The 19,890-nt window shown below is 42.8% G+C and overlaps 2 protein-coding genes across 4 annotated transcripts in view; one reads left to right on the forward strand and one right to left on the reverse strand.

The window, feature by feature from the left end:
• The window catches only part of ncd (non-claret disjunctional), a 56,375-nt gene extending 52,015 nt beyond the window's left edge, over window positions 1-4,360 (reverse strand). The window contains exon 1 of the mRNA XM_071691601.1: window positions 4,143-4,360. Within this exon, the coding sequence (XP_071547702.1) occupies window positions 4,143-4,305 (163 nt within the window). The 5' untranslated portion in view covers window positions 4,306-4,360. The remainder of the gene's footprint in view (window positions 1-4,142) is intronic.
• A 2,010-nt stretch (window positions 4,361-6,370) lies between these two features.
• Window positions 6,371-19,890, forward strand: part of LOC139764550 (organic cation transporter protein-like) — a 37,925-nt gene continuing 24,405 nt past the window's right edge. Inside the window, exon 1 of one of the 3 annotated variants that reach the window (XM_071691312.1) lies at window positions 6,371-6,505. In XM_071691312.1, the coding sequence (XP_071547413.1) occupies window positions 6,442-6,505 (64 nt within the window). In that variant the 5' untranslated portion in view covers window positions 6,371-6,441. The remainder of the gene's footprint in view (window positions 6,506-19,890) is intronic. The other 2 variants (XM_071691313.1, XM_071691311.1) reach the window with 2 other exon arrangements.

The following is a 19,890-nucleotide window of genomic DNA, read 5'->3' on the forward strand; positions in this document are numbered from 1 at the left end:
CTGGTTAAACCCCCCTTTTTTTTTTCTTACCTATGTAAACCACGCTATTTCCAGTGTCTCCACAGTGAAAGAAAAAGAAATCAGCTCCTAAAGGAACTGTTCTTGCACCTCTCCCGTAACTCAACCTTATTTCTGACAGTGACACGAATACAAGCCACAGTTACCCTTTGTGGATGACACTGGAATAAGTATGAAAATCACGCCAGTAGAGGATGATGCTAGGCTACAGAAAGACGTCTCCCATTGGGCCGCCGAGAACGAGCGAGCTTTCAGCACATGGTAAAGTTCGACTCCTCCGGTATGGGGAAAATTAAGTACAAAAAAAAATTAAGGACATGATACCAGACGGATACAAAAACTGTCACAAACTAACTCAGCCATGTGAACGCCCTCGGGGTGATCAAAAAAAAAAAATCTCTAACGACCTAACCTTCAGCGAAAGAAAGAAAAAGAAAAAAGTTACCTTCTTCAAAAAAGTGGATCCTGCTGACTTTCAAGATGAAACTGCAGAACCTGAGTGTGTTCAGAGATCTTTCACGGCCAAATGTGAAGGTGGGAGAGGAACTAGATTACTGGGAACGGCTGAAATCACTGAGGCCTGTACTCCATGAAGCGCAGATGGTGGAGGTAAGTCAGTCACCATCTCCATTCCTGGAGACTCCTGAAAATGCATGGCCACCCCCAGACTTATATTCGGAAATAACATCCGACTGGCTCGACATTCATGGAAGACTATAAGACTTTTACTCCGAAATCCAAAGATGCGATATGCACGAAGAGAGAGAGAGAGAGAGAGAGAGAGAGAGAGAGAGAGAGAGAGAGAGAGAGAGAGAGAGAGAGAGAGAGAGAGAGAGAAACACCTTATGCATCTAAGACCCCTGAATCTTCAACACTTTCCGTGGACTCAACAGAAACACTATGGGACGCACAGAGGAAAATCTTAAAAGTCCGTCCTGGACCAAGTAAGCTTGGGTCAACCAACACATTCACTTAAAAAAAAAAAAAACTAATTGTGCCTGTAATTTTCCTCACAGTGTTGGTGAACCTTTCTAAAATAATTACAGCATTTCAGTCTCTTACGAAATCGCGTGGCTACAGAAAAAGAAACTTCTAATTGTGCCTGTAATTTTTCTCACAGTGTGGGTGAACCTTTCTGAAATAATCGCAGCATTTCAGTCTCTTACGAAATCGCGCGGATACAGAGAAAGCATTGCAATACCCGAGCTAATTTTCGTTTACTTGAGAAGTATGAAGGTAAGATGTCTACCTGGTCAAAATAATTTTGGTAAAGCTAAAAGCGACTAACGAGGTTCCCTTGATTCAGGCACGAGGCTTGTGGACCACGAAAATAATATGCTAGTCTCCCTCTTCTGACATCACCTCCGCCCATGGCCTTCAGGGTTACGTAAAAGCACCGCCGCTACGAGTTAATATTTCGGTATAGCTCTTTCTTTTCTTTTATATCACCAGGCTTCGCTGTACCTTCGAGAATCCACTTAACATCACCGAAAGGACTCTTGCTCAAAAACTGAGCTTCCTCATGGAAACCAGAGAAGATTTCTTGTATACGTAACAAGTCTCCCTCTTGCAGACCACTAGCCTCTTTTGAGGGAGTCTCCTCTTCTTCGCCAGGGGTAGATCCTCCTCCACAAGTCGCACCAAAAAACCCGCGAAAAGATACACCGTCTGCAGACGGAGCGCACCTGGTCTAACAAGCAGGTGCTGGATGTGGCAGCAAGAGCCTTTAAGCAGCCGTTGCCCCAGAACACTGATAGACACTCCTCCCACCTACTCTAAGCAGCGAGCGTCACTTGTACCATGATAAGATTATTATACAAGGGCCGCGTATGGAGGTCTTCCTCTCCTCATTTTCGCACATGCCAGGGGGGGGTATCAAAAAGCAAGACCAGTGGGGCTAGCCAAGGAGGGTTTGAGTGATGGTGATTTTGGTTTGCTTTCTTATGGTAGCCGAGATGGCATAGGCCTTGTTCACGATGATTTTGGACTCTCTCTCTCTCTCTCTCTCTCTCTCTCTCTCTCTCTCTCTCTCTCTCTCTCTCTCCGAACTCCGCCTGTACTTGGTTACAACTGTGAGTGAAAAGTCTACCTCAATGGGCGTAAAGAGAGTATAACCTCAAAGAAGAACTTCTCACACCAAAGGAGTCCATGAGTCCCCCTGCTGCTGAGTGGAGCGCATCCTTGAAGCTCCAGGAGTGCAGTAAAAGACGTTTTAGAGTTACACAATAAAAACATGATTTTAATCGTGTTCAAAGGGTTAGATTTCAGTGGGGATTTAGAATGCTTTTCAGACGTGTATAACACACATCCTCATACACTTCTTATTAGGTCTGGTGCAAAATACAAGCGACACCAACACACGAAACAAGAACAGACGAGGACACTTAACCAATGCATGACAACGCGTCACATCACCCATATAGTCAGCCACCTCCATCGACGTGTTTTGAAGTGACGTGGGAAATTTGTGAATACTAGACAAGAGGTCAGTACCAGAAACAAGCCTGGAAAACTTGAACAAAATTGTCAAGTATAAGCAGTAATACAACTGATAGTAGCAAAATATCAATATAGTTGAAAAGTAGGCAAGTGACTTTTTTATCTTACAAAACCAGACCGTTAAAAATGTCAATTGGGCAGCATATGTCAAAAGAAAAAAAAAAACTTGAGTGGCGCCCCTGTTCAAGTGGCGCCCAGGGCACCTACTCTACCTGCCATACCCCACATACGCCTGAGCGGCGCCCCTGTTCAAGTGGCGCCCAGGGCACCTACTCCTACCTGCCATACCCTACATACGCCTGAGTGGCGCTCCTGTTCAAGTGGCGCCTAGGGCACCTACTCCTACCTGCCATACCCCAGATATGCCTGAGTGGCGCTCCTGTTCAAGTGGCGCCCAGGGCACCTACTCTACCTGCCATACCCCAGATATGCCTGAGTGGCGCCCCTGTTCAAGTGGCGCCCAGGGCACCTACTCTACCTGCCATACCCCAGATATGCCTGAGTGGCGCCCCTGTTCAAGTGGCGCCCAGGGCACCTACTTTACCTGCCATACCCCACATACGCCTCTGTAACTATTACCTTCAATTTTTTGGCATTTTTCTCAGAAAATACATTTCCTCTAAAGACTCAATATAAGAGCTATTTTGCATGCTGAATACAAATCTGGTGTTAAAATATCGTTTAGTTATCTTTATGACATTAATTTAAGCTGTTAAATGAAAATTTGTAAAATATTTTCTGCTCCTTTTCATCGTATCTACTGGGTATGTTATCTGTAACTGATAGCATTATGAAATATTGTCCATGATCATTTCAAGTATAGAAGTGTTTGAATATCTTATCTTTCAATTTTGAAAAAAAAAATTGGTGCCAAAAATACGCTGAACCTTCAATTTTTGGTATTTTTCTCAGAAAAGCAAATTTCCGTCATCAACTCATTATAAAAGTATTTTTCATGGTGAATACAAATATGGTGTTAAAATAACTTTTAGGCCTCTTAATGACGCTTAATTAAGCTGTTAAATGAAGTCAATTTTAAGATATTTGTGCTCCACTGCATCGTATTTGATGATTAAGTATTGATAAATTAGAGCATTATGATATATCTTCCATGAATACTTCAAGCATAGATGTGTATGAATATCTTATCTTTCAGTTTTGAAACAAAAAGTATTTTGAGCTAAAATACCGCTTACTATTCAGGGGCGAATCTAGCGGAAATAGCGTCTATGGCAAGCCCTGAAACTGCGCCCCTGGCTTGATTAAAGATGTACATACAGTTGATGTATATAAAAATATATACAGTGTACTTATAAACTACTGAAGAGTTAGCCCAAACTGAAAATGAATATAAACTCAAAGATATAAAGTTACAGACTTATTTGATCAAAACTGTAACGTAGAAGCAGTAATGCAACTGACAGCAGCAAAATATTACTATAGTTGAAAAGTAGACGAGTTTCTTTTCTTTTTTTTTTATCTTACAAAACCAAACCGTTAAAAAATGTCAATCAGGCACCATATGTCAAAACATAAACCTGTTGAGTGGCGTCCCCCCTTCAAGTGGCGCCCAGGGCACCTGCCCTACCTACCATACCCTAGATACACCATTGCCTGCCACTGACCTCTTAATGCTCGAAAAGGGCGCAATTTAAAAATCGCGTGAGCCCAAAATCGACTCGATTTTCTGAGTGAGGAAAGTCTCCATCTCCTCCTAAGGGTATCTAGGAGCCGTGACGTGGTTCTTGGTGTAAACATTACACCGTCATCTTTGATGGATGAGGACATCCTAGCAGCGGAAGAAGTCAAGGAGACACGAGCTACCGTCAGTGTGGCGCGTGTGAGATGTGTGACCCCGACGCGGAGTCTTCTATTACAAATGCGTTAGAAAATATATCAGAATTTGAATGTATTATCATGAATGTGAATACCGATATAATGGTGACTTACATTACAGTTTGAATGTATTATTATGAATGTGAATACCGATATAATGGTGACTTACATTACAGTTTGAATGTACTGTTATGAATGGGAATACCGATATAATGGTGACTTACATTACAGTTTGAATGTACTGTTATGAATGGGAATACCGATATAATGGTGACTTACATTACAGTTTGAATGTATTGTTATGAATGGGAATACCGATTGTTACGAACTCGATACCTGTTGGGGCAAGGTCGCCAGTAACATATATATGTTACAAATACTATATTAATCCTTGTCTTTGCAAGGACGTTAGATTCGTTATGTTGCACAACTCAGGATAACTATCTAAACGTTATGAGATTAAATTAAAGACCAGCATTACATTAAACCTACTTAAGATGAAAATATTCAAATGTACAAGGTGAACACATAAATCAGGGATGAATCACTGACGTTAACACTGAACAAGAGTTTAACAGTGAACATGAGTTAACACTGAACTGAACATGAGTTAACATTAAACATGGGTTAACACTGAACATGGGTTAACACTGAACATGAGTTAACATTTGTACATGAGTTAACATTCCAGATAAGATTTCAAGCCAGAAGATCTCTTTCCTTTATGACTTCTTCGATAACATTACACTGATCATTATAACGGGCTTACAGGCTTACATCACAGTACTCGGGTAACGGGCTTAAAGGCTTACATTACAGTACTCGGGTAACGGGCTTACAGGCTTGCATCACAGTAACGGCTTACAGCACAGCAGGGCTTACAGCAGGGGGTACCTCTTACCTCGCTGGCCTCAAGACAAGGGATCTCAGTGGTGCAATGGGTATATATTACTAAGACGAGTCTCCGCCCTGCTAGCAATAAAGCCACCCTTGATTGGCTATGGGACTCAGAGCACTTGTGATTGGTTGGGGTATTCTAGTGACGCACATTCTGGGCAGCTCACACTCCTCTTGATTGACAGCTCAAGGGCAAATGACCATCTGGTTTCAAAATTAAATTATTAAGCCCAACACTAGGTGGGAACAAAAGCTCCGAGCCACTCTCAGAGGAAGACATCTCTATACACATGGACACACTCACGTTATATACACGAACATGTGGGCACACGCGCACACGTTCATAACACGATATATAGACTTAAAAAGGGTTGTGATCTTAGGAGAGAACAAGCAGTGAGTAAAGGGTTGGATTTTCAACATGGCCTGGAAGCTATGCTACAATATATTTCAATGTATATATTTCAGGTTTAGAAGAGTTGCTTCCTGAGTCTTTTACATAAGTCTGCTTGTCCTTTAAAAATATGTCTATTCTATATTACAAATTGATGTGGAGTGACAAAATGATGTATTTTATACGCACCGAATACAAAATATTACATATATTAAGCTCTTATTACGTAAAGCCACGACTAAAATTGTGATACTACATAATTTCTTTAGATAAGGGGAAAATCCCACAAACAAAATGGCATATAGATTTGCATATAACAACTTGAAAAAAATGAGTTTGAATATAAAAGAGTAAAAGAGTAAACCTCTCCCCATAAAATACAACTGGTTATCACACACACACACACACACACACACACACACACAGTGCTGGGGGCCTCCGTGGCTTCGTGGATACTAACCACGAGTCAGCGCGGTCCCAGACGGAGTTCGCGGCAGTCGGTTCACAGCCAATCCCAGCTCTTCATCCTCTCCACAGGGAGGGTTGCTACGTGGATACCTGGCTTTATGTTGGAATGTGTACGCGTGCGAGTGTGAGCATATATTCCCTGGAGCAAAGACAAAGGACAGGTACATTTCGGATCGATCGACAGACTGACGGACACGCCCCTCACAACGGAGGGATGCGTCTGGCGGGTTCGAGAAAGATGGATGACGTAATGTCTTCAGTGTTGATGGTTGGCAGGCGAGTGGGCGGACGAGGCCTGTGGATGAGGCGTGTTCAACACTGAACTAGGGATGGTTGTAGTAGTAGCGGCCCAGGACTCGGCAAGGACACATCTCCAACCTGTTCCCCTCTCTAGTGAGTATGTGTGTGTGTGTGTGTGGGAGTTGGTGTGTGCGCGCGCGTTTTTCCCTAGTATGTACGTTTGGGTCTATAGTTAACCGCGAAACTTTGTGAAGTCACAAGAAGTGGGAATCAACTAGTAGAGCCGAAGGCAAGATAGAAAAAAAAATTGTACATATCTACGAGATAAGAAAACCTTTTTTTTTTTTCGCTATCCTTGAAAAAACTTCATGTTCCATACCATCAAAGTGCGTACGATGACAAGGAGCCAATAGAAGCGAGAAATCCAATCCTAACCACTGTTAAACTGTGATTGGGAGTAATTAGGGCAGCGGACTATCGCTAACCAGCCAAAATGAGAATGATTACGAGTAATTAGAGCGAGGGAACGCTGCCAACCGCTCTTACAACGGTGAACGATTAAAAGCCATCGGACCAACGAAACCAATGGCGCATTGCCCAACATCCTGTTATGCAAGGTCAAACCCCACGCATCCATGGCTCTGGGTTGGTTGTGCTCCATTTAAGCTCTTCCGGCAGTGTATCATTTCCATAAACAATGCGCAGAAGTCTTCACGAGCCGTCGCCTGGCGCATGACGTGTAACCTCCTCCTCCTCCTCCTTCTGACGCCAAGGATATTTGTGTGTTTTTTTTTAGGACTCTCCGTCTTCCTAGAAGAGACCCCCATACGGAAACGACATAAAATGACAAGAAATCGATAATCAGGATTCTTGATTGAGATAAAACTAGTCCAACCTATATTTCCTAGCTTTATACTACCCATGGGTCGTACCGTCGTACCCAAGGACCTGTACCGTCGTGCTCGGGGCTTATACTGTCTTGCTAAAAGACCGTACCGTCATGCTGAAGGACAGTACCGTCGTGCTGAAAGACAGTACCGTCGTGCTGAGAGGCAGCACCGTCGTGCTGAAAGACTGTACCGTCGTGCTGAAAGACAGTACCGTCGTGCTGAGAGGCAGCACCGTCGTGCTGAAAGGCAGCACCGTCGTGCTGAAAGACAGTACCGTCGTGCTGAGAGGCAGCACCGTCGTGCTGAAAGACAGCACCGTCGTGCTGAAAGACTGTACCGTAGTGCTGAAAGACAGCACCGTCGTGCTGAAAGACTGTATCGTCATGATGAAAGACAGTAACGTCGTGCTGAAGGACAGCACCGTCATGCTGAAGGACAGCACCGTCTTGCTGAAAGACAGTACCGTCGCGCTGAAGGACAGAACCGTCGTGCTGAAGGACAGTACCGTCGTGGTGAAGGAGTGTACCGTCATGCTGAAGGACTGTACCCTCGTGCTTAATTCTTGCACCGTCGTGATCAGGAGCGGCTCGATGTCCCCTTCTGGTCATCCTCGAGTGTACGGGAAACACTTCGTCGCCATCAACATTAAGTTTTCTTCTTCTTCTTCCTGTTCCGACATTATCGAAAATGTTATGCGTCAGAAGCCGTCACGGCAAGCTAGAGTAATACATCTTACATGAGCGACTGACTCTTAAACACTTGGACGAGTTCTCAGTCCATCCGTGAAGGAGGAACATGATATTACAAAACTCTGTTGACTGGAACGTCATAAACTGACCGATTCATATATATATATATATATATATATATATATATATATATATATATATATATATATATATATATATATATATATATGATTTTTTTCACGTACATCTCAAAATCTCAAAGCCTGAGGGATGATCTTCGTAGATTATTTTACAAGTTCAAATGAAGGGATGTACGGGACACAGAAAACGTGGACAGGACGCTACGAAAGAGAAAAAGGAAAACAAATATATATATATATATATATATATATATATATATATATATATATATATATATATATATATATATTTTTTTTTTTTTTTTTTCTTTATACTTTGTCGCTGTCTCCCGCGTTTGCGAGGTAGCGCAAGGAAACAGACGAAAGAAATGGCCCAACCCCCATACACACGTACATACACACGTCCACACACGCAAATATACATACCTACACAGCTTTCCATGGTTTACCCCAGACGCTTCACATGCCTTGATTCAATCCACTGACAGCACGTCAACCCCTGTATACCACATCGCTCCAATTCACTCTATTTCTTGCCCTCCTTTCACCCTCCTGCATGTTCAGGCCCCGATCACACAAAATCTTTTTCACTCCATCTTTCCACCTCCAATTTGGCCTCCCTCTTCTCCTCGTTCCCTCCACCTCCGACACATATATCCTCTTGGTCAATCTTTCCTCACTCATTCTCTCCATGTGCCCAAACCATTTCAAAACACCCTCTTCTGCTCTCTCAACCACGCTCTTTTTATTTCCACACATCTCTCTTACCCTTACGTTACTTACTCGATCAAACCACCTCACACCACACATTGTCCTCAAACATCTCATTTCCAGCACATCCATCCTCCTGCGCACAACTCTATCCATAGCCCACGCCTCGCAACCATACAACATTGTTGGAACCACTATTCCTTCAAACATACCCATTTTTGCTTTCCGAGATAATGTTCTCGACTTCCACACATTTTTCAAGGCTCCCAAAATTTTCGCCCCCTCCCCCACCCTATGATCCACTTCCGCTTCCATGGTTCCATCCGCTGACAGATCCACTCCCAGATATCTAAAACACTTCACTTCCTCCAGTTTTTCTCCATTCAAACTCACCTCCCAATTGACTTGACCCTCAACCCTACTGTACCTAATAACCTTGCTCTTATTCACATTTACTCTTAACTTTCTTCTTCCACACACTTTACCAAACTCAGTCACCAGCTTCTGCAGTTTCTCACATGAATCAGCCACCAGCGCTGTATCATCAGCGAACAACAACTGACTCACTTCCCAAGCTCTCTCATCCCCAACAGACTTCATACTTGCCCCTCTTTCCAGGACTCTTGCATTTACCTCCCTAACAACCCCATCCATAAACAAATTAAACAACCATGGAGACATCACACAACCCTGCCGCAAACCTACATTCACTGAGAACCAATCACTTTCCTCTCTTCCTACACGTACACATGCCTTACATCCTCGATAAAAACTTTTCACTGCTTCTAACAACTTGCCTCCCACACCATATATTCTTAATACCTTCCACAGAGCATCTCTATCAACTCTATCATATGCCTTCTCCAGATCCATAAATGCTACATACAAATCCATTTGCTTTTCTAAGTATTTCTCACATACATTCTTCAAAGCAAACACCTGATCCACACATCCTCTACCACTTCTGAAACCGCACTGCTCTTCCCCAATCTGATGCTCTGTACATGCCTTCACCCTCTCAATCAATACCCTCCCATATAATTTACCAGGAATACTCAACAAACTTATACCTCTGTAATTTGAGCACTCACTCTTATCCCCTTTGCCTTTGTACAATGGCACTATGCACGCATTCCGCCAATCCTCAGGCACCTCACCATGAGTCATACATACATTAAATAACCTTACCAACCAGTCAACAATACAGTCACCCCCTTTTTTAATAGATTCCACTGCAATACCATCCAAACCTGCTGCCTTGCCGGCTTTCATCTTCCGCAAAGCTTTTACTACCTCTTCTCTGTTTACCAAATCATTTTCCCCAACCCTCTCACTTTGCACACCACCTCGACCAAAACACCCTATATCTGCCACTCTGTCATCAGACACATTCAACAAACCTTCAAAATACTCATTCCATCTCCTTCTCACATCACCACTACTTGTTATCACCTCCCCATTTACTATTCGCCATTTCCCGCATTAGCGAGGTAGCGTTAAGAACAGAGGACTGGGCCCCTGAGGGAACATCATCGCCTGGCCCCCCTCTCTGTTCCTTCTCTTGGAGAAAACAAAAAAATGAGAGGAGGATTTCCAGCCCCCCCGCTCCCTTCCCTTTTAGTCGCCTTCTACGACACGCAGGGAATACGTGGGAAGTATTCTTTCTCCCCTATCCCTAGGGGGATATATATATATATATATATATATATATATATATATATATATATATATATATATATATATATATATATACACGAGTAGAGAGACAATGGACAATGAACTTGTCTTTAATATGCTTTCCACTTGGTCATTTCACACCGAGAAAATACCGCTAAATAAGGCTTCTGTTCACACACACACACACACACACACACACACACACACACAGCCTGCCAAATCATTCCAGGGGACACCTCGCGTGCAACACGTCCAGATGACGTGCATGACTCAACTCCCCCACATCAGTGCGCGTTGAAGTATTTCTTTCCGGCTCAGGACCATCCGTTGATCAGCGGCAGGAGACATGCAGAGGCAGGCCGTTGATAAGAGGCTAGGAGACGTACAGAGGCAGGCCGTTGATCAGCGGTAGGCCGTTGATCAGAGGCTAGGAGACGTACAGAGGCAGGCCGTTGATCAGCGGTAGGCCGTTAATCAGAGGCTAGGAGACGTACAGAGGCAGGCCGTTGATCAGCGGTAGGCCGTTGATCAGCGGCTAGGAGACGTACAGAGGCAGGCCGTTGATCAGCGGCTAAGATACGTGCAGAGGCAGGGGGGGTGAACGCTGGACCTGCCTCCTTTAGTCTTATACCCGTCGTGAACCTTGTGACACAAATCGTTTGTAATCACTTTTGAGAGTCGGGTGATGCACTCAAGAGGACAGGCGTTCCTGACCGTGGCGCGAAAAAGGGCCGTCCAGAGTTGAGGGCATAGGTTCGAATCCTGGTTACTTGCGGTAGTCGGTTCACAGTCAACTCAGCTGTTCATCCGCCCCTAAGGGTTGGTCGATAAAATGGGTACCTGGCTCGTGCCAGGATATATATTTTTTTTTTTATTATACTTTGTCGCTGTCTCCCGCGTTTGCGAGGTAGCGCAAGGAAACAGACGAAAGAAATGGCCCAACCCCCCCCCATACACATGTATATACATACGTCCACACACGCAAATATACATACCTACACAGCTTTCCATGGCTTACCCCAGACGCTTCACATGCCTTGATTCAATCCACTGACAGCACGTCAACCCCGGTATACCACATCGCTCCAATTCACTCTATTCCTTGCCCTCCTTTCACCCTCCTGCATGTTCAGGCCCCGACCACACAAAATCTTTTTCACTCCATCTTTCCACCTCCAATTTGGTCTACCACTTCTACTCGTTCCCTCCACCTCCGACACATATATCCTCTTGGTCAATCTTTCCTCACTCATTCTCTCCATGTGCCCAAACCATTTCAAAACACCCTCTTCTGCTCTCTCAACCACGCTCTTTTTATTTCCACACATCTCTCTTACCCTTACATTACTTACTCGATCAAACCACCTCGCACCACACATTGTCCTCAAACATCTCATTTCCAGCACATCCACCCTACTGCGCACAACTCTATCCATAGCCCACGCCTCGCAACCATACAACATTGTTGGAACCACTATTCCTTCAAACATACCCATTTTTGCTTTCCGAGATAATGTTCTCGACTTCCACACATTCTTCAAGGCTCCCAGGATTTTCGCCCCCTCCCCCACCCTATGATTCACTTCCGCTTCCATGGTTCCATCCGCTGCCAGATCCACTCCCAGATATCTAAAACACTTTACTTCCTCCAGTTTTTCTCCATTCAAACTTACCTCCCAATTGACTTGACCCTCAACCCTACTGTACCTAATAACCTTGCTCTTATTCACATTTACTCTTAACTTTCTTCTTTCCCACACTTTACCAAACTCAGTCACCAGCTTCTGTAGTTTCTCACATGAATCAGCCACCAGCGCTGTATCATCAGCGAACAACAACTGACTCACTTCCCAAGCTCTCTCATCCACAACAGACTTCATACTTGCCCCTCTTTCCAAAACTCTAGCATTTACCTCCCTAACAACCCCATCCATAAACAAATTAAACAACCATGGAGACATCACACACCCCTGCCGCAAACCTACATTCACTGAGAACCAATCACTTTCCTCTCTTCCTACACGTACACATGCCTTACATCCTCGATAAAAACTTTTCACTGCTTCTAACAACTTGCCTCCCACACCATATATTCTTAATACCTTCTACAGAGCATTTCTATCAACTCTATCATATGCCTTCTCCAGATCCATAAATGCTACATACAAATCCATTTGCTTTTCTAAGTATTTCTCACATACATTCTTCAAAGCAAACACCTGATCCACACATCCTCTACCACTTCTGAAACCACACTGCTCTTCCCCAATCTGATGCCCTGTACATGCCTTCACCCTCTCAATCAATACCCTCCCATATAATTTACCAGGAATACTCAACAAACTTATACCTCTATAATTTGAGCACTCACTCTTATCCCCTTTGCCTTTGTACAATGGCACTATGCACGCATTCCGCCAATACTCAGGCACCTCACCATGAGTCATACATACATTAAATAACCTTACCAACCAGTCAACAATACAGTCACCCCCTTTTTTAATAGATTCCACCGCAATACCATCCAAACCTGCTGCCTTGCCGGCCTTCATCTTCCGCAAAGCTTTTACTATCTCTTCTCTGTTTACCAAATCATTTTCCCTAACCCTCTAACTTTGCACACCACCTCGACCAAAACACCCTATATCTGCCACTCTATCATCAAACACATTCAACAAACCTTCAAAATACTCACTCCATCTCCTCACATCACCACTACTTGTTATCACCTCCCCATTAGCGCCCTTCACTGAAGTTCCCATTTGCTCCCTTGTCTTACGCACTTTATTTACCTCCTTCCAGAACATCTTTTTATTCTCCCTAAAATTTAATGATACTCTCTCACCCCAACTCTCATTTGCCCTCTTTTTCACCTCTTGCACCTTTCTCTTGACCTCCTGTCTCTTTCTTTTATACATCTCCCACTCAATTGCAATTTTTCCCTGCAAAAATCGTCCAAATGCCTCTCTCTTCTCTTTCACTAATAATCTTACTTCTTCATCCCACCACTCACTACCCTTTCTAATCAACCCACCTCCCACGCTTCTCATGCCACAAGCATCTTTTGCGCAATCCATCACTGCTTCCCTAAATACATCCCATTCCTCCCCCACTCCCCTTACTTCGATTGTTCTCACCTTTTTCCATTCTGTACTCAGTCTTTCCTGGTACTTCCTCACACAAGTCTCCTTCCCAAGCTCACTTACTCTCACCACCCTCTTCACCCCAACATTCACTCTTCTTTTCTGAAAACCCATACAAATCTTCACCTTAGCCTCCACAAGATAATGATCAGACATCCCTCCAGTTGCATCTCTCAGCACATTAACATCCAAAAGTCTCTCTTTCGCGCGCCTGTCAAGTAACACGTAATCCAATAACGCTCTCTGGCCATCTCTCCTACTTACATACGTATACTTATGTATATCTCGCTTTTTAAACCAGGTATTCCCAATCACCAGTACTTTTTCAGCACATAAATCTACAAGCTCTTCACCATTTCCATTAACAACACTGAACACCCCATGTATACCAATTATTCCCTCAACTGCCACACCACATTACTCACCTTTGCATTCAAATCACCCATCACTATAACCCGGTCTTGTGCATCAAAACCACTAACACACTCATTCAGCTGCTCCCAAAACACTTGCCTCTCACGATCTTTCTTCTCATGCCCAGGTGCATATGCACCAATAATCACCCATCTCTCTCCATCAACTTTCAGTTTTACCCATATTAATCGAGAATTTACTTTCTTACATTCTATCACATACTCCCACAACTCCTGTTTCAGGAGTACTGCTACTCCTTCCCTTGCTCTTGTCCGCTCACTAACCCCTGACTTTACTCCCAAGACATTCCCAAACCACTCTTCCCCTTTACCCTTGAGCTTCGTTTCACTCAGAGCCAAAACATCCAGGTTCCTTTCCTCATACTACCTATCTCTCCTTTTTTCACATCTTGGTTACATCCACACACATTTAGACACCCCAATCTGAGTCTACGAGGAGGACGAGCACTCCCCGCGTGACTCCTTCTGTTTCCCATTTTTAGAAAGTTAAAATACAAGGAGGGGAGGATTTCTGGCCCCCCGCTCCCGTCCCCTCTAGTCGCCTTCTACGACACGTGAGGAATGCGTGGGAAGTATTCTTTCACCCCTATCCCCAGGGACAATATATACATATATATATATATATATATATATATATATATATATATATATATATATATACACACACATACACACATATACACACATACATATATATATATATATATATATATATATATATATATATATATATATATATATATATATATATATATATATATATATATATATACATATGAAAAATGTAAGAAATAATTTAGAAAACTGAAACTTCTAGCTTGAAATGAAATGAAAAAATGAATGTCACATAATGGTTCAACCTCTGGCTATGGAAAAGGTAAATGTATAATTTATTTACACAAACGTCAATAGTAGTTTTCATCAATTTAACCACTGTATCATACTGCCTGGTCCACTTCTCTTATCATGAAACTGGAAATTGGCTTATGATGTTTCTCAATTGTCTTCATTATACAAAGTACAACCATATCTTGGATACATGAGGGTAGGTAGTTGGTCATCCGCCATAATAAAGCCTTGACAGACCAAAAGTTTATCTGGACCTCAACTTTTCCAGTACATTCATGAAAAACGCCTTTTTGCTTTCCATCTCTATCACTTTGAAAAATGCTCCCTTTGTTCACATTTCAATGAAAGAATAAGCTTCAATGTCTAAGCTACATTCTTTTCCAATTTCACTATTTTCTTGTCAGAGCACCATGTATGAAAACTATCACTCCAGTAACACAGCTATAAACATTCACTTCCCCTTTAAAAAAGTTCTGGGGAAGTCTGTCTCGATACACTGCGGGTCACTCTACCACCTGGCGAGGTTTGTGTTGCAATGGTTCTTAATTCACAAAAGTAGTAGCATCACTGGTGGGCGGAAGAACATTCTTGTAACCAAAGCGGGATCACAGTCCGTGCCACTACTTGTACCACCACGTCCAAGTATGTTCACCCAAAGCGGTTCCGTGCCCCAGCTTAGTTTTGTTATCCAGAATGACACAAAGAAGCTTCATAGACTGCACATATCCTTGAAGTTACTAGCCCAAAAGACTCGCCTGCTGCAGTAGTTGAAGAATCTACATCACGAAAAGGCACTTCCATCCAGGTTCCGTGTGTCGTTACCAAGATGTATCTGAGCGCCGTCCTCGTGTTTTCTAAACAAGGTGGTGGGATTTCTCTGCCATCAGATGTCGTCGTTGCCATCGGTCTGTGTCGTTTACCATATATATATATATATATATATATATATATATATATATATATATATATATATATATATATATATATATATATATATATATATATATATATTTATATATATATATATACCACCGCCACCCTCAGATCTTCCTCACCACAGACCATCCACTCTGCCCACATCACCGCCACCCTCATGTCTTCCCCACCACGGTGGATATCAACACATCCTCCTCAACCCATTGCACTTGACGAGACTTCCAAATTGCACAGTGTTCCCCTGCTGGCTGTCTCCATTGCACTTCCCACCACCCACCACCACACGAATGACCACCACCACCACCAACACCACACGAATCACCACATCACCAACACCACACGAATCACCACCACCACCAACACCACACGAATCACCACATCACCAACACCACACGAATCACCACCATCACCAACACCACACGAACCATTCACTCCTCACACCTACGATTTAAACTAAACTTTCCTATTTTCCCAACACACACACACACACACACACACACACACACACACACACACACACACACACACACACACACTTTCGTCTGCTGCACATCATACCTTTAAATACGTTCAGGTATGGGTGAAGACCATTGCTTTATCAGCTCAGGGTCAAACTACTTGTGCTCACGGGACTACCATGCGATATATATATATATATATATATATATATATATATATATATATATATATATATATATATATTGTTACGAACTCAGTACTTATTAAGGTCGCCAGTAACATATGTTACAAATACTACTGTTCCTTGTCTTGCAAGGACGTTATAGATTTGTCAAGTTGCACAACTCAGGATAACACAATAATAAAGTTATGGGATTGAATTAAAGACCAGCATTACGTTAAATCTACTTATAATGAAAGAATTCAAGTGTACAAAGATAGGCACATAAATCAAGCATGAATCATTACGTTAACACTGAAAGTGAGTTTAACATTGAACCATATGAGATAACATTCCAGATAAGATTTCAAGCCAGGAGATCTCTTTCTTGTGACACTTAGTTAGACCTGACGTGACACAATGAACTTCATCGTTACACTTATCTAAACCTGATGTAACACAGTAAACACTTAGCTAAATCTGATGTAACACAGTAAACACTTAGTTAAACCTGACGTGACACAGTAGTAACGGGCTTATAACACAGCACTAGGGTAACGGGCTTATAACAGTAACGGCTTTATAGCACAGCACTCGGGTAACGGGCTTACAGGCTTACAGGTTTACAGCAGGGGACACCACCCACCTCGCTGGGCTGGAGAGAGAGGAATCGAATCTCAGCGGGTGTAGTGGGTACAAGAAGACAAGCGTTCACCCTTGCTAATATAAACCTTACATTTTGATTGGCTATAGAAATATAAGCAATTCTTATTGGTTGGAGGGTCCCAGAGTCTCGGCGTAGTTACACTCTTCGGTTTCTTGCGAACTCAGCACCGATGACATACGGTCGTGAAATACCCCTGCAGCTGACCCCATCAGAATGCTGGGTGGACAGAAACTCCGAGCCAGCCTCTGGTATCACTCCTCGCCCTGATAAGAAATAGATACAACACACACGTGTTCGTAACAATATATATATATATATATATATATATATATATATATATATATATATATATATATATATATATATATATGGATAGAGTTGTGCGCAGGAGGATGGACGTGCTGGAAACGAGATGTTTGAGGAAAATGTGTGGTGTGAGGTGGTTTGATCGAGTAAGTAACGTAAGGGTAAGAGAGATGTGTGGAAATAAAAAGAGCGTGGTTGAGAGAGCAGAAGAGGGTGTTTTGAAATGGTTTGGGCACATGGAGAGAATGAGTGAGGAAAGATTGACCAAGAGGATATATGTGTCGGAGGTGGAGGGAACGAGGAGAAGAGGGAGACCAAATTGGAGGTGGAAAGATGGAGTGAAAAAGATTTTGTGTGATCGGGGCCTGAACATGCAGGAGGGTGAAAGGAGGGCAAGGAATAGAGTGAATTGGAGCGATGTGGTATACAGGGGTTGACGTGCTGTCAGTGGATTGAATCAAGGCATGTGAAGCGTCTGGGGTAAACCATGGAAAGCTGTGTAGGTATGTATATTTGCGTGTGTGGACGTGTGTATGTACATGTGTATGGGGGGGGGGGGGGGCCATTTCTTTCGTCTGTTTCCTTGCGCTACCTCGCAAGCGCGGGAGACAGCGACAATAAAAAAAAAAAAAAAAAAAAATATATATATATATATATATATATATATATATATATATATATATATATATATATATATATATATATAAACCATAGAAAAATGAAACACGACAAGTTCCCAAGTGCACTTTCGTATAATGATCACATCGTCATGGGAGAAACAAGAATGAGATAAAAGACGTAGAAGAAGTCAGTTTGATGCACAGGTAAGAGACGTTGCTAAGACGCCATTGGTAAACAAGCTAGAGACCGAGTGTGAACGAATATAACTTTTTTTTTGTCTATTTTTCTGACGCTATCTCGCTGACGCGGGGGGGGGGGGGGGGTGACTATGCTGTTTCCTGTGGGGGCGGCGGCAGGAGGGTGGTGGCGCCGGAAATGAATGAATGAAGGCCAACTACCATAATCGTGAGGGGACAAAAGAAAAAAACATAGTGCAACCGCCCTCTATGACAACAGATGATTACGTTTCACCTTTACGCCCTGAGACAAAGTCACCACTTCAAAAAAATATATATATATATGCCGCCATACCTCCAAGAGACTCGATTTGAATCTTACCGATAAGGAGTATCTCCGTATTCAAACGGGTTACCGCTTTCTTATCGTGTTATCAAGCCAATTAGTGCTCCGTATTCCCTAGCTTTTTGTCTCTCTTATCTGGGGTCAATCTTCTCTTCATCCTATGAGTACGTTAGGCCCCTTTGGATGGGTGGCTGGCCCTTTGCTTTGTTCGATAGCTGGTGGGTTGAAGTGGCTGGTTGGTTTAAGCCCATCCCGTGGACAGATGATTGGGTAGTTTGCTGTCTAGGTCATTCGATCTGTTTATTTGCTATGGCGCTTACTAGATACCTGAACAGCTGACGGGTCATCCAAACAAGCTTGTTTCTTGGTTAGCCGGATTTGGTCGACTGATTGGTCGACTGTCTGTTACCTCAGTTAGGTAAATCAGTAATAGGACTAGCGGATCGTTGGTTAGGTAACTGATTGGCTCGTCATTGAATGAGGAGGTAGCTAAGTGGTTGGTTAGGTAACTGATTGGCTCGTCACTGAATGAGGAAGTGACTGACTAGTTGGTTAAGCCTTTGTTGCGCCTGGCTATTATGGCTAAGCACGAATTCGATGCCTCTGCTTAATTGATTAGTTAGGTCGTTAACTCGCTAGTAAGCTGGTGAGTTAGTCAGTTGGCTGAGTACCTGGCTTGCTGCAAGCCAGGTATAAAGAGCTAACTAGTTCTGTACATGGTTGTTGGATAGTTAGGTCATTACAGGAGGTTAGCGAACTGGCTGGTTGGGAAGCCAACTGTTACAGTGGTAGGTTGGTATTTGAGGTGGTTAGTGACATGGATGACGAATTGGTTATGTCAACTAAGAACAGGAAATTACACCGTTTTATATAGTTAAGCTAACGAGCCAAGTGGTGCGGTTCGATCGTTAAAGATATAACGAGGAAAATTCCATGAAACAAAGTGGATACCACTGGAAAAAAAAATATTCAACCACTTCATATACTTTTACAGTAAACACTGAGACGAATCGTCCACTGATATATATATATATATATATATATATATATATATATATATATATATATATATATATATATTTCTTTCAAACTATTCGCCATTTCCCGCATTAGCAAGGTAGCATTACGAACAGTGGACTGGGCCTCTGAGGGAATATCCTCACCTGGCCCCCTTCTCTGCTCCTTCTTTTGGAAAATTAAAAAAAAAAAAAAAAAAAAAAAAGAGGGGAGGATTTCCAGCCCCCCGCTCCCTCCCCTTTTAGTCGCCTTCTACGACACGCAGGGAATACGTGGGAAGTATTCTTTCTCCCCTATCCCCAGGGATGATATATATA

The sequence above is a fragment of the Panulirus ornatus genome, chromosome 50, assembly GCF_036320965.1.
Source record: "Panulirus ornatus isolate Po-2019 chromosome 50, ASM3632096v1, whole genome shotgun sequence".
NCBI classification, from domain to species: domain Eukaryota; kingdom Metazoa; phylum Arthropoda; class Malacostraca; order Decapoda; family Palinuridae; genus Panulirus; species Panulirus ornatus.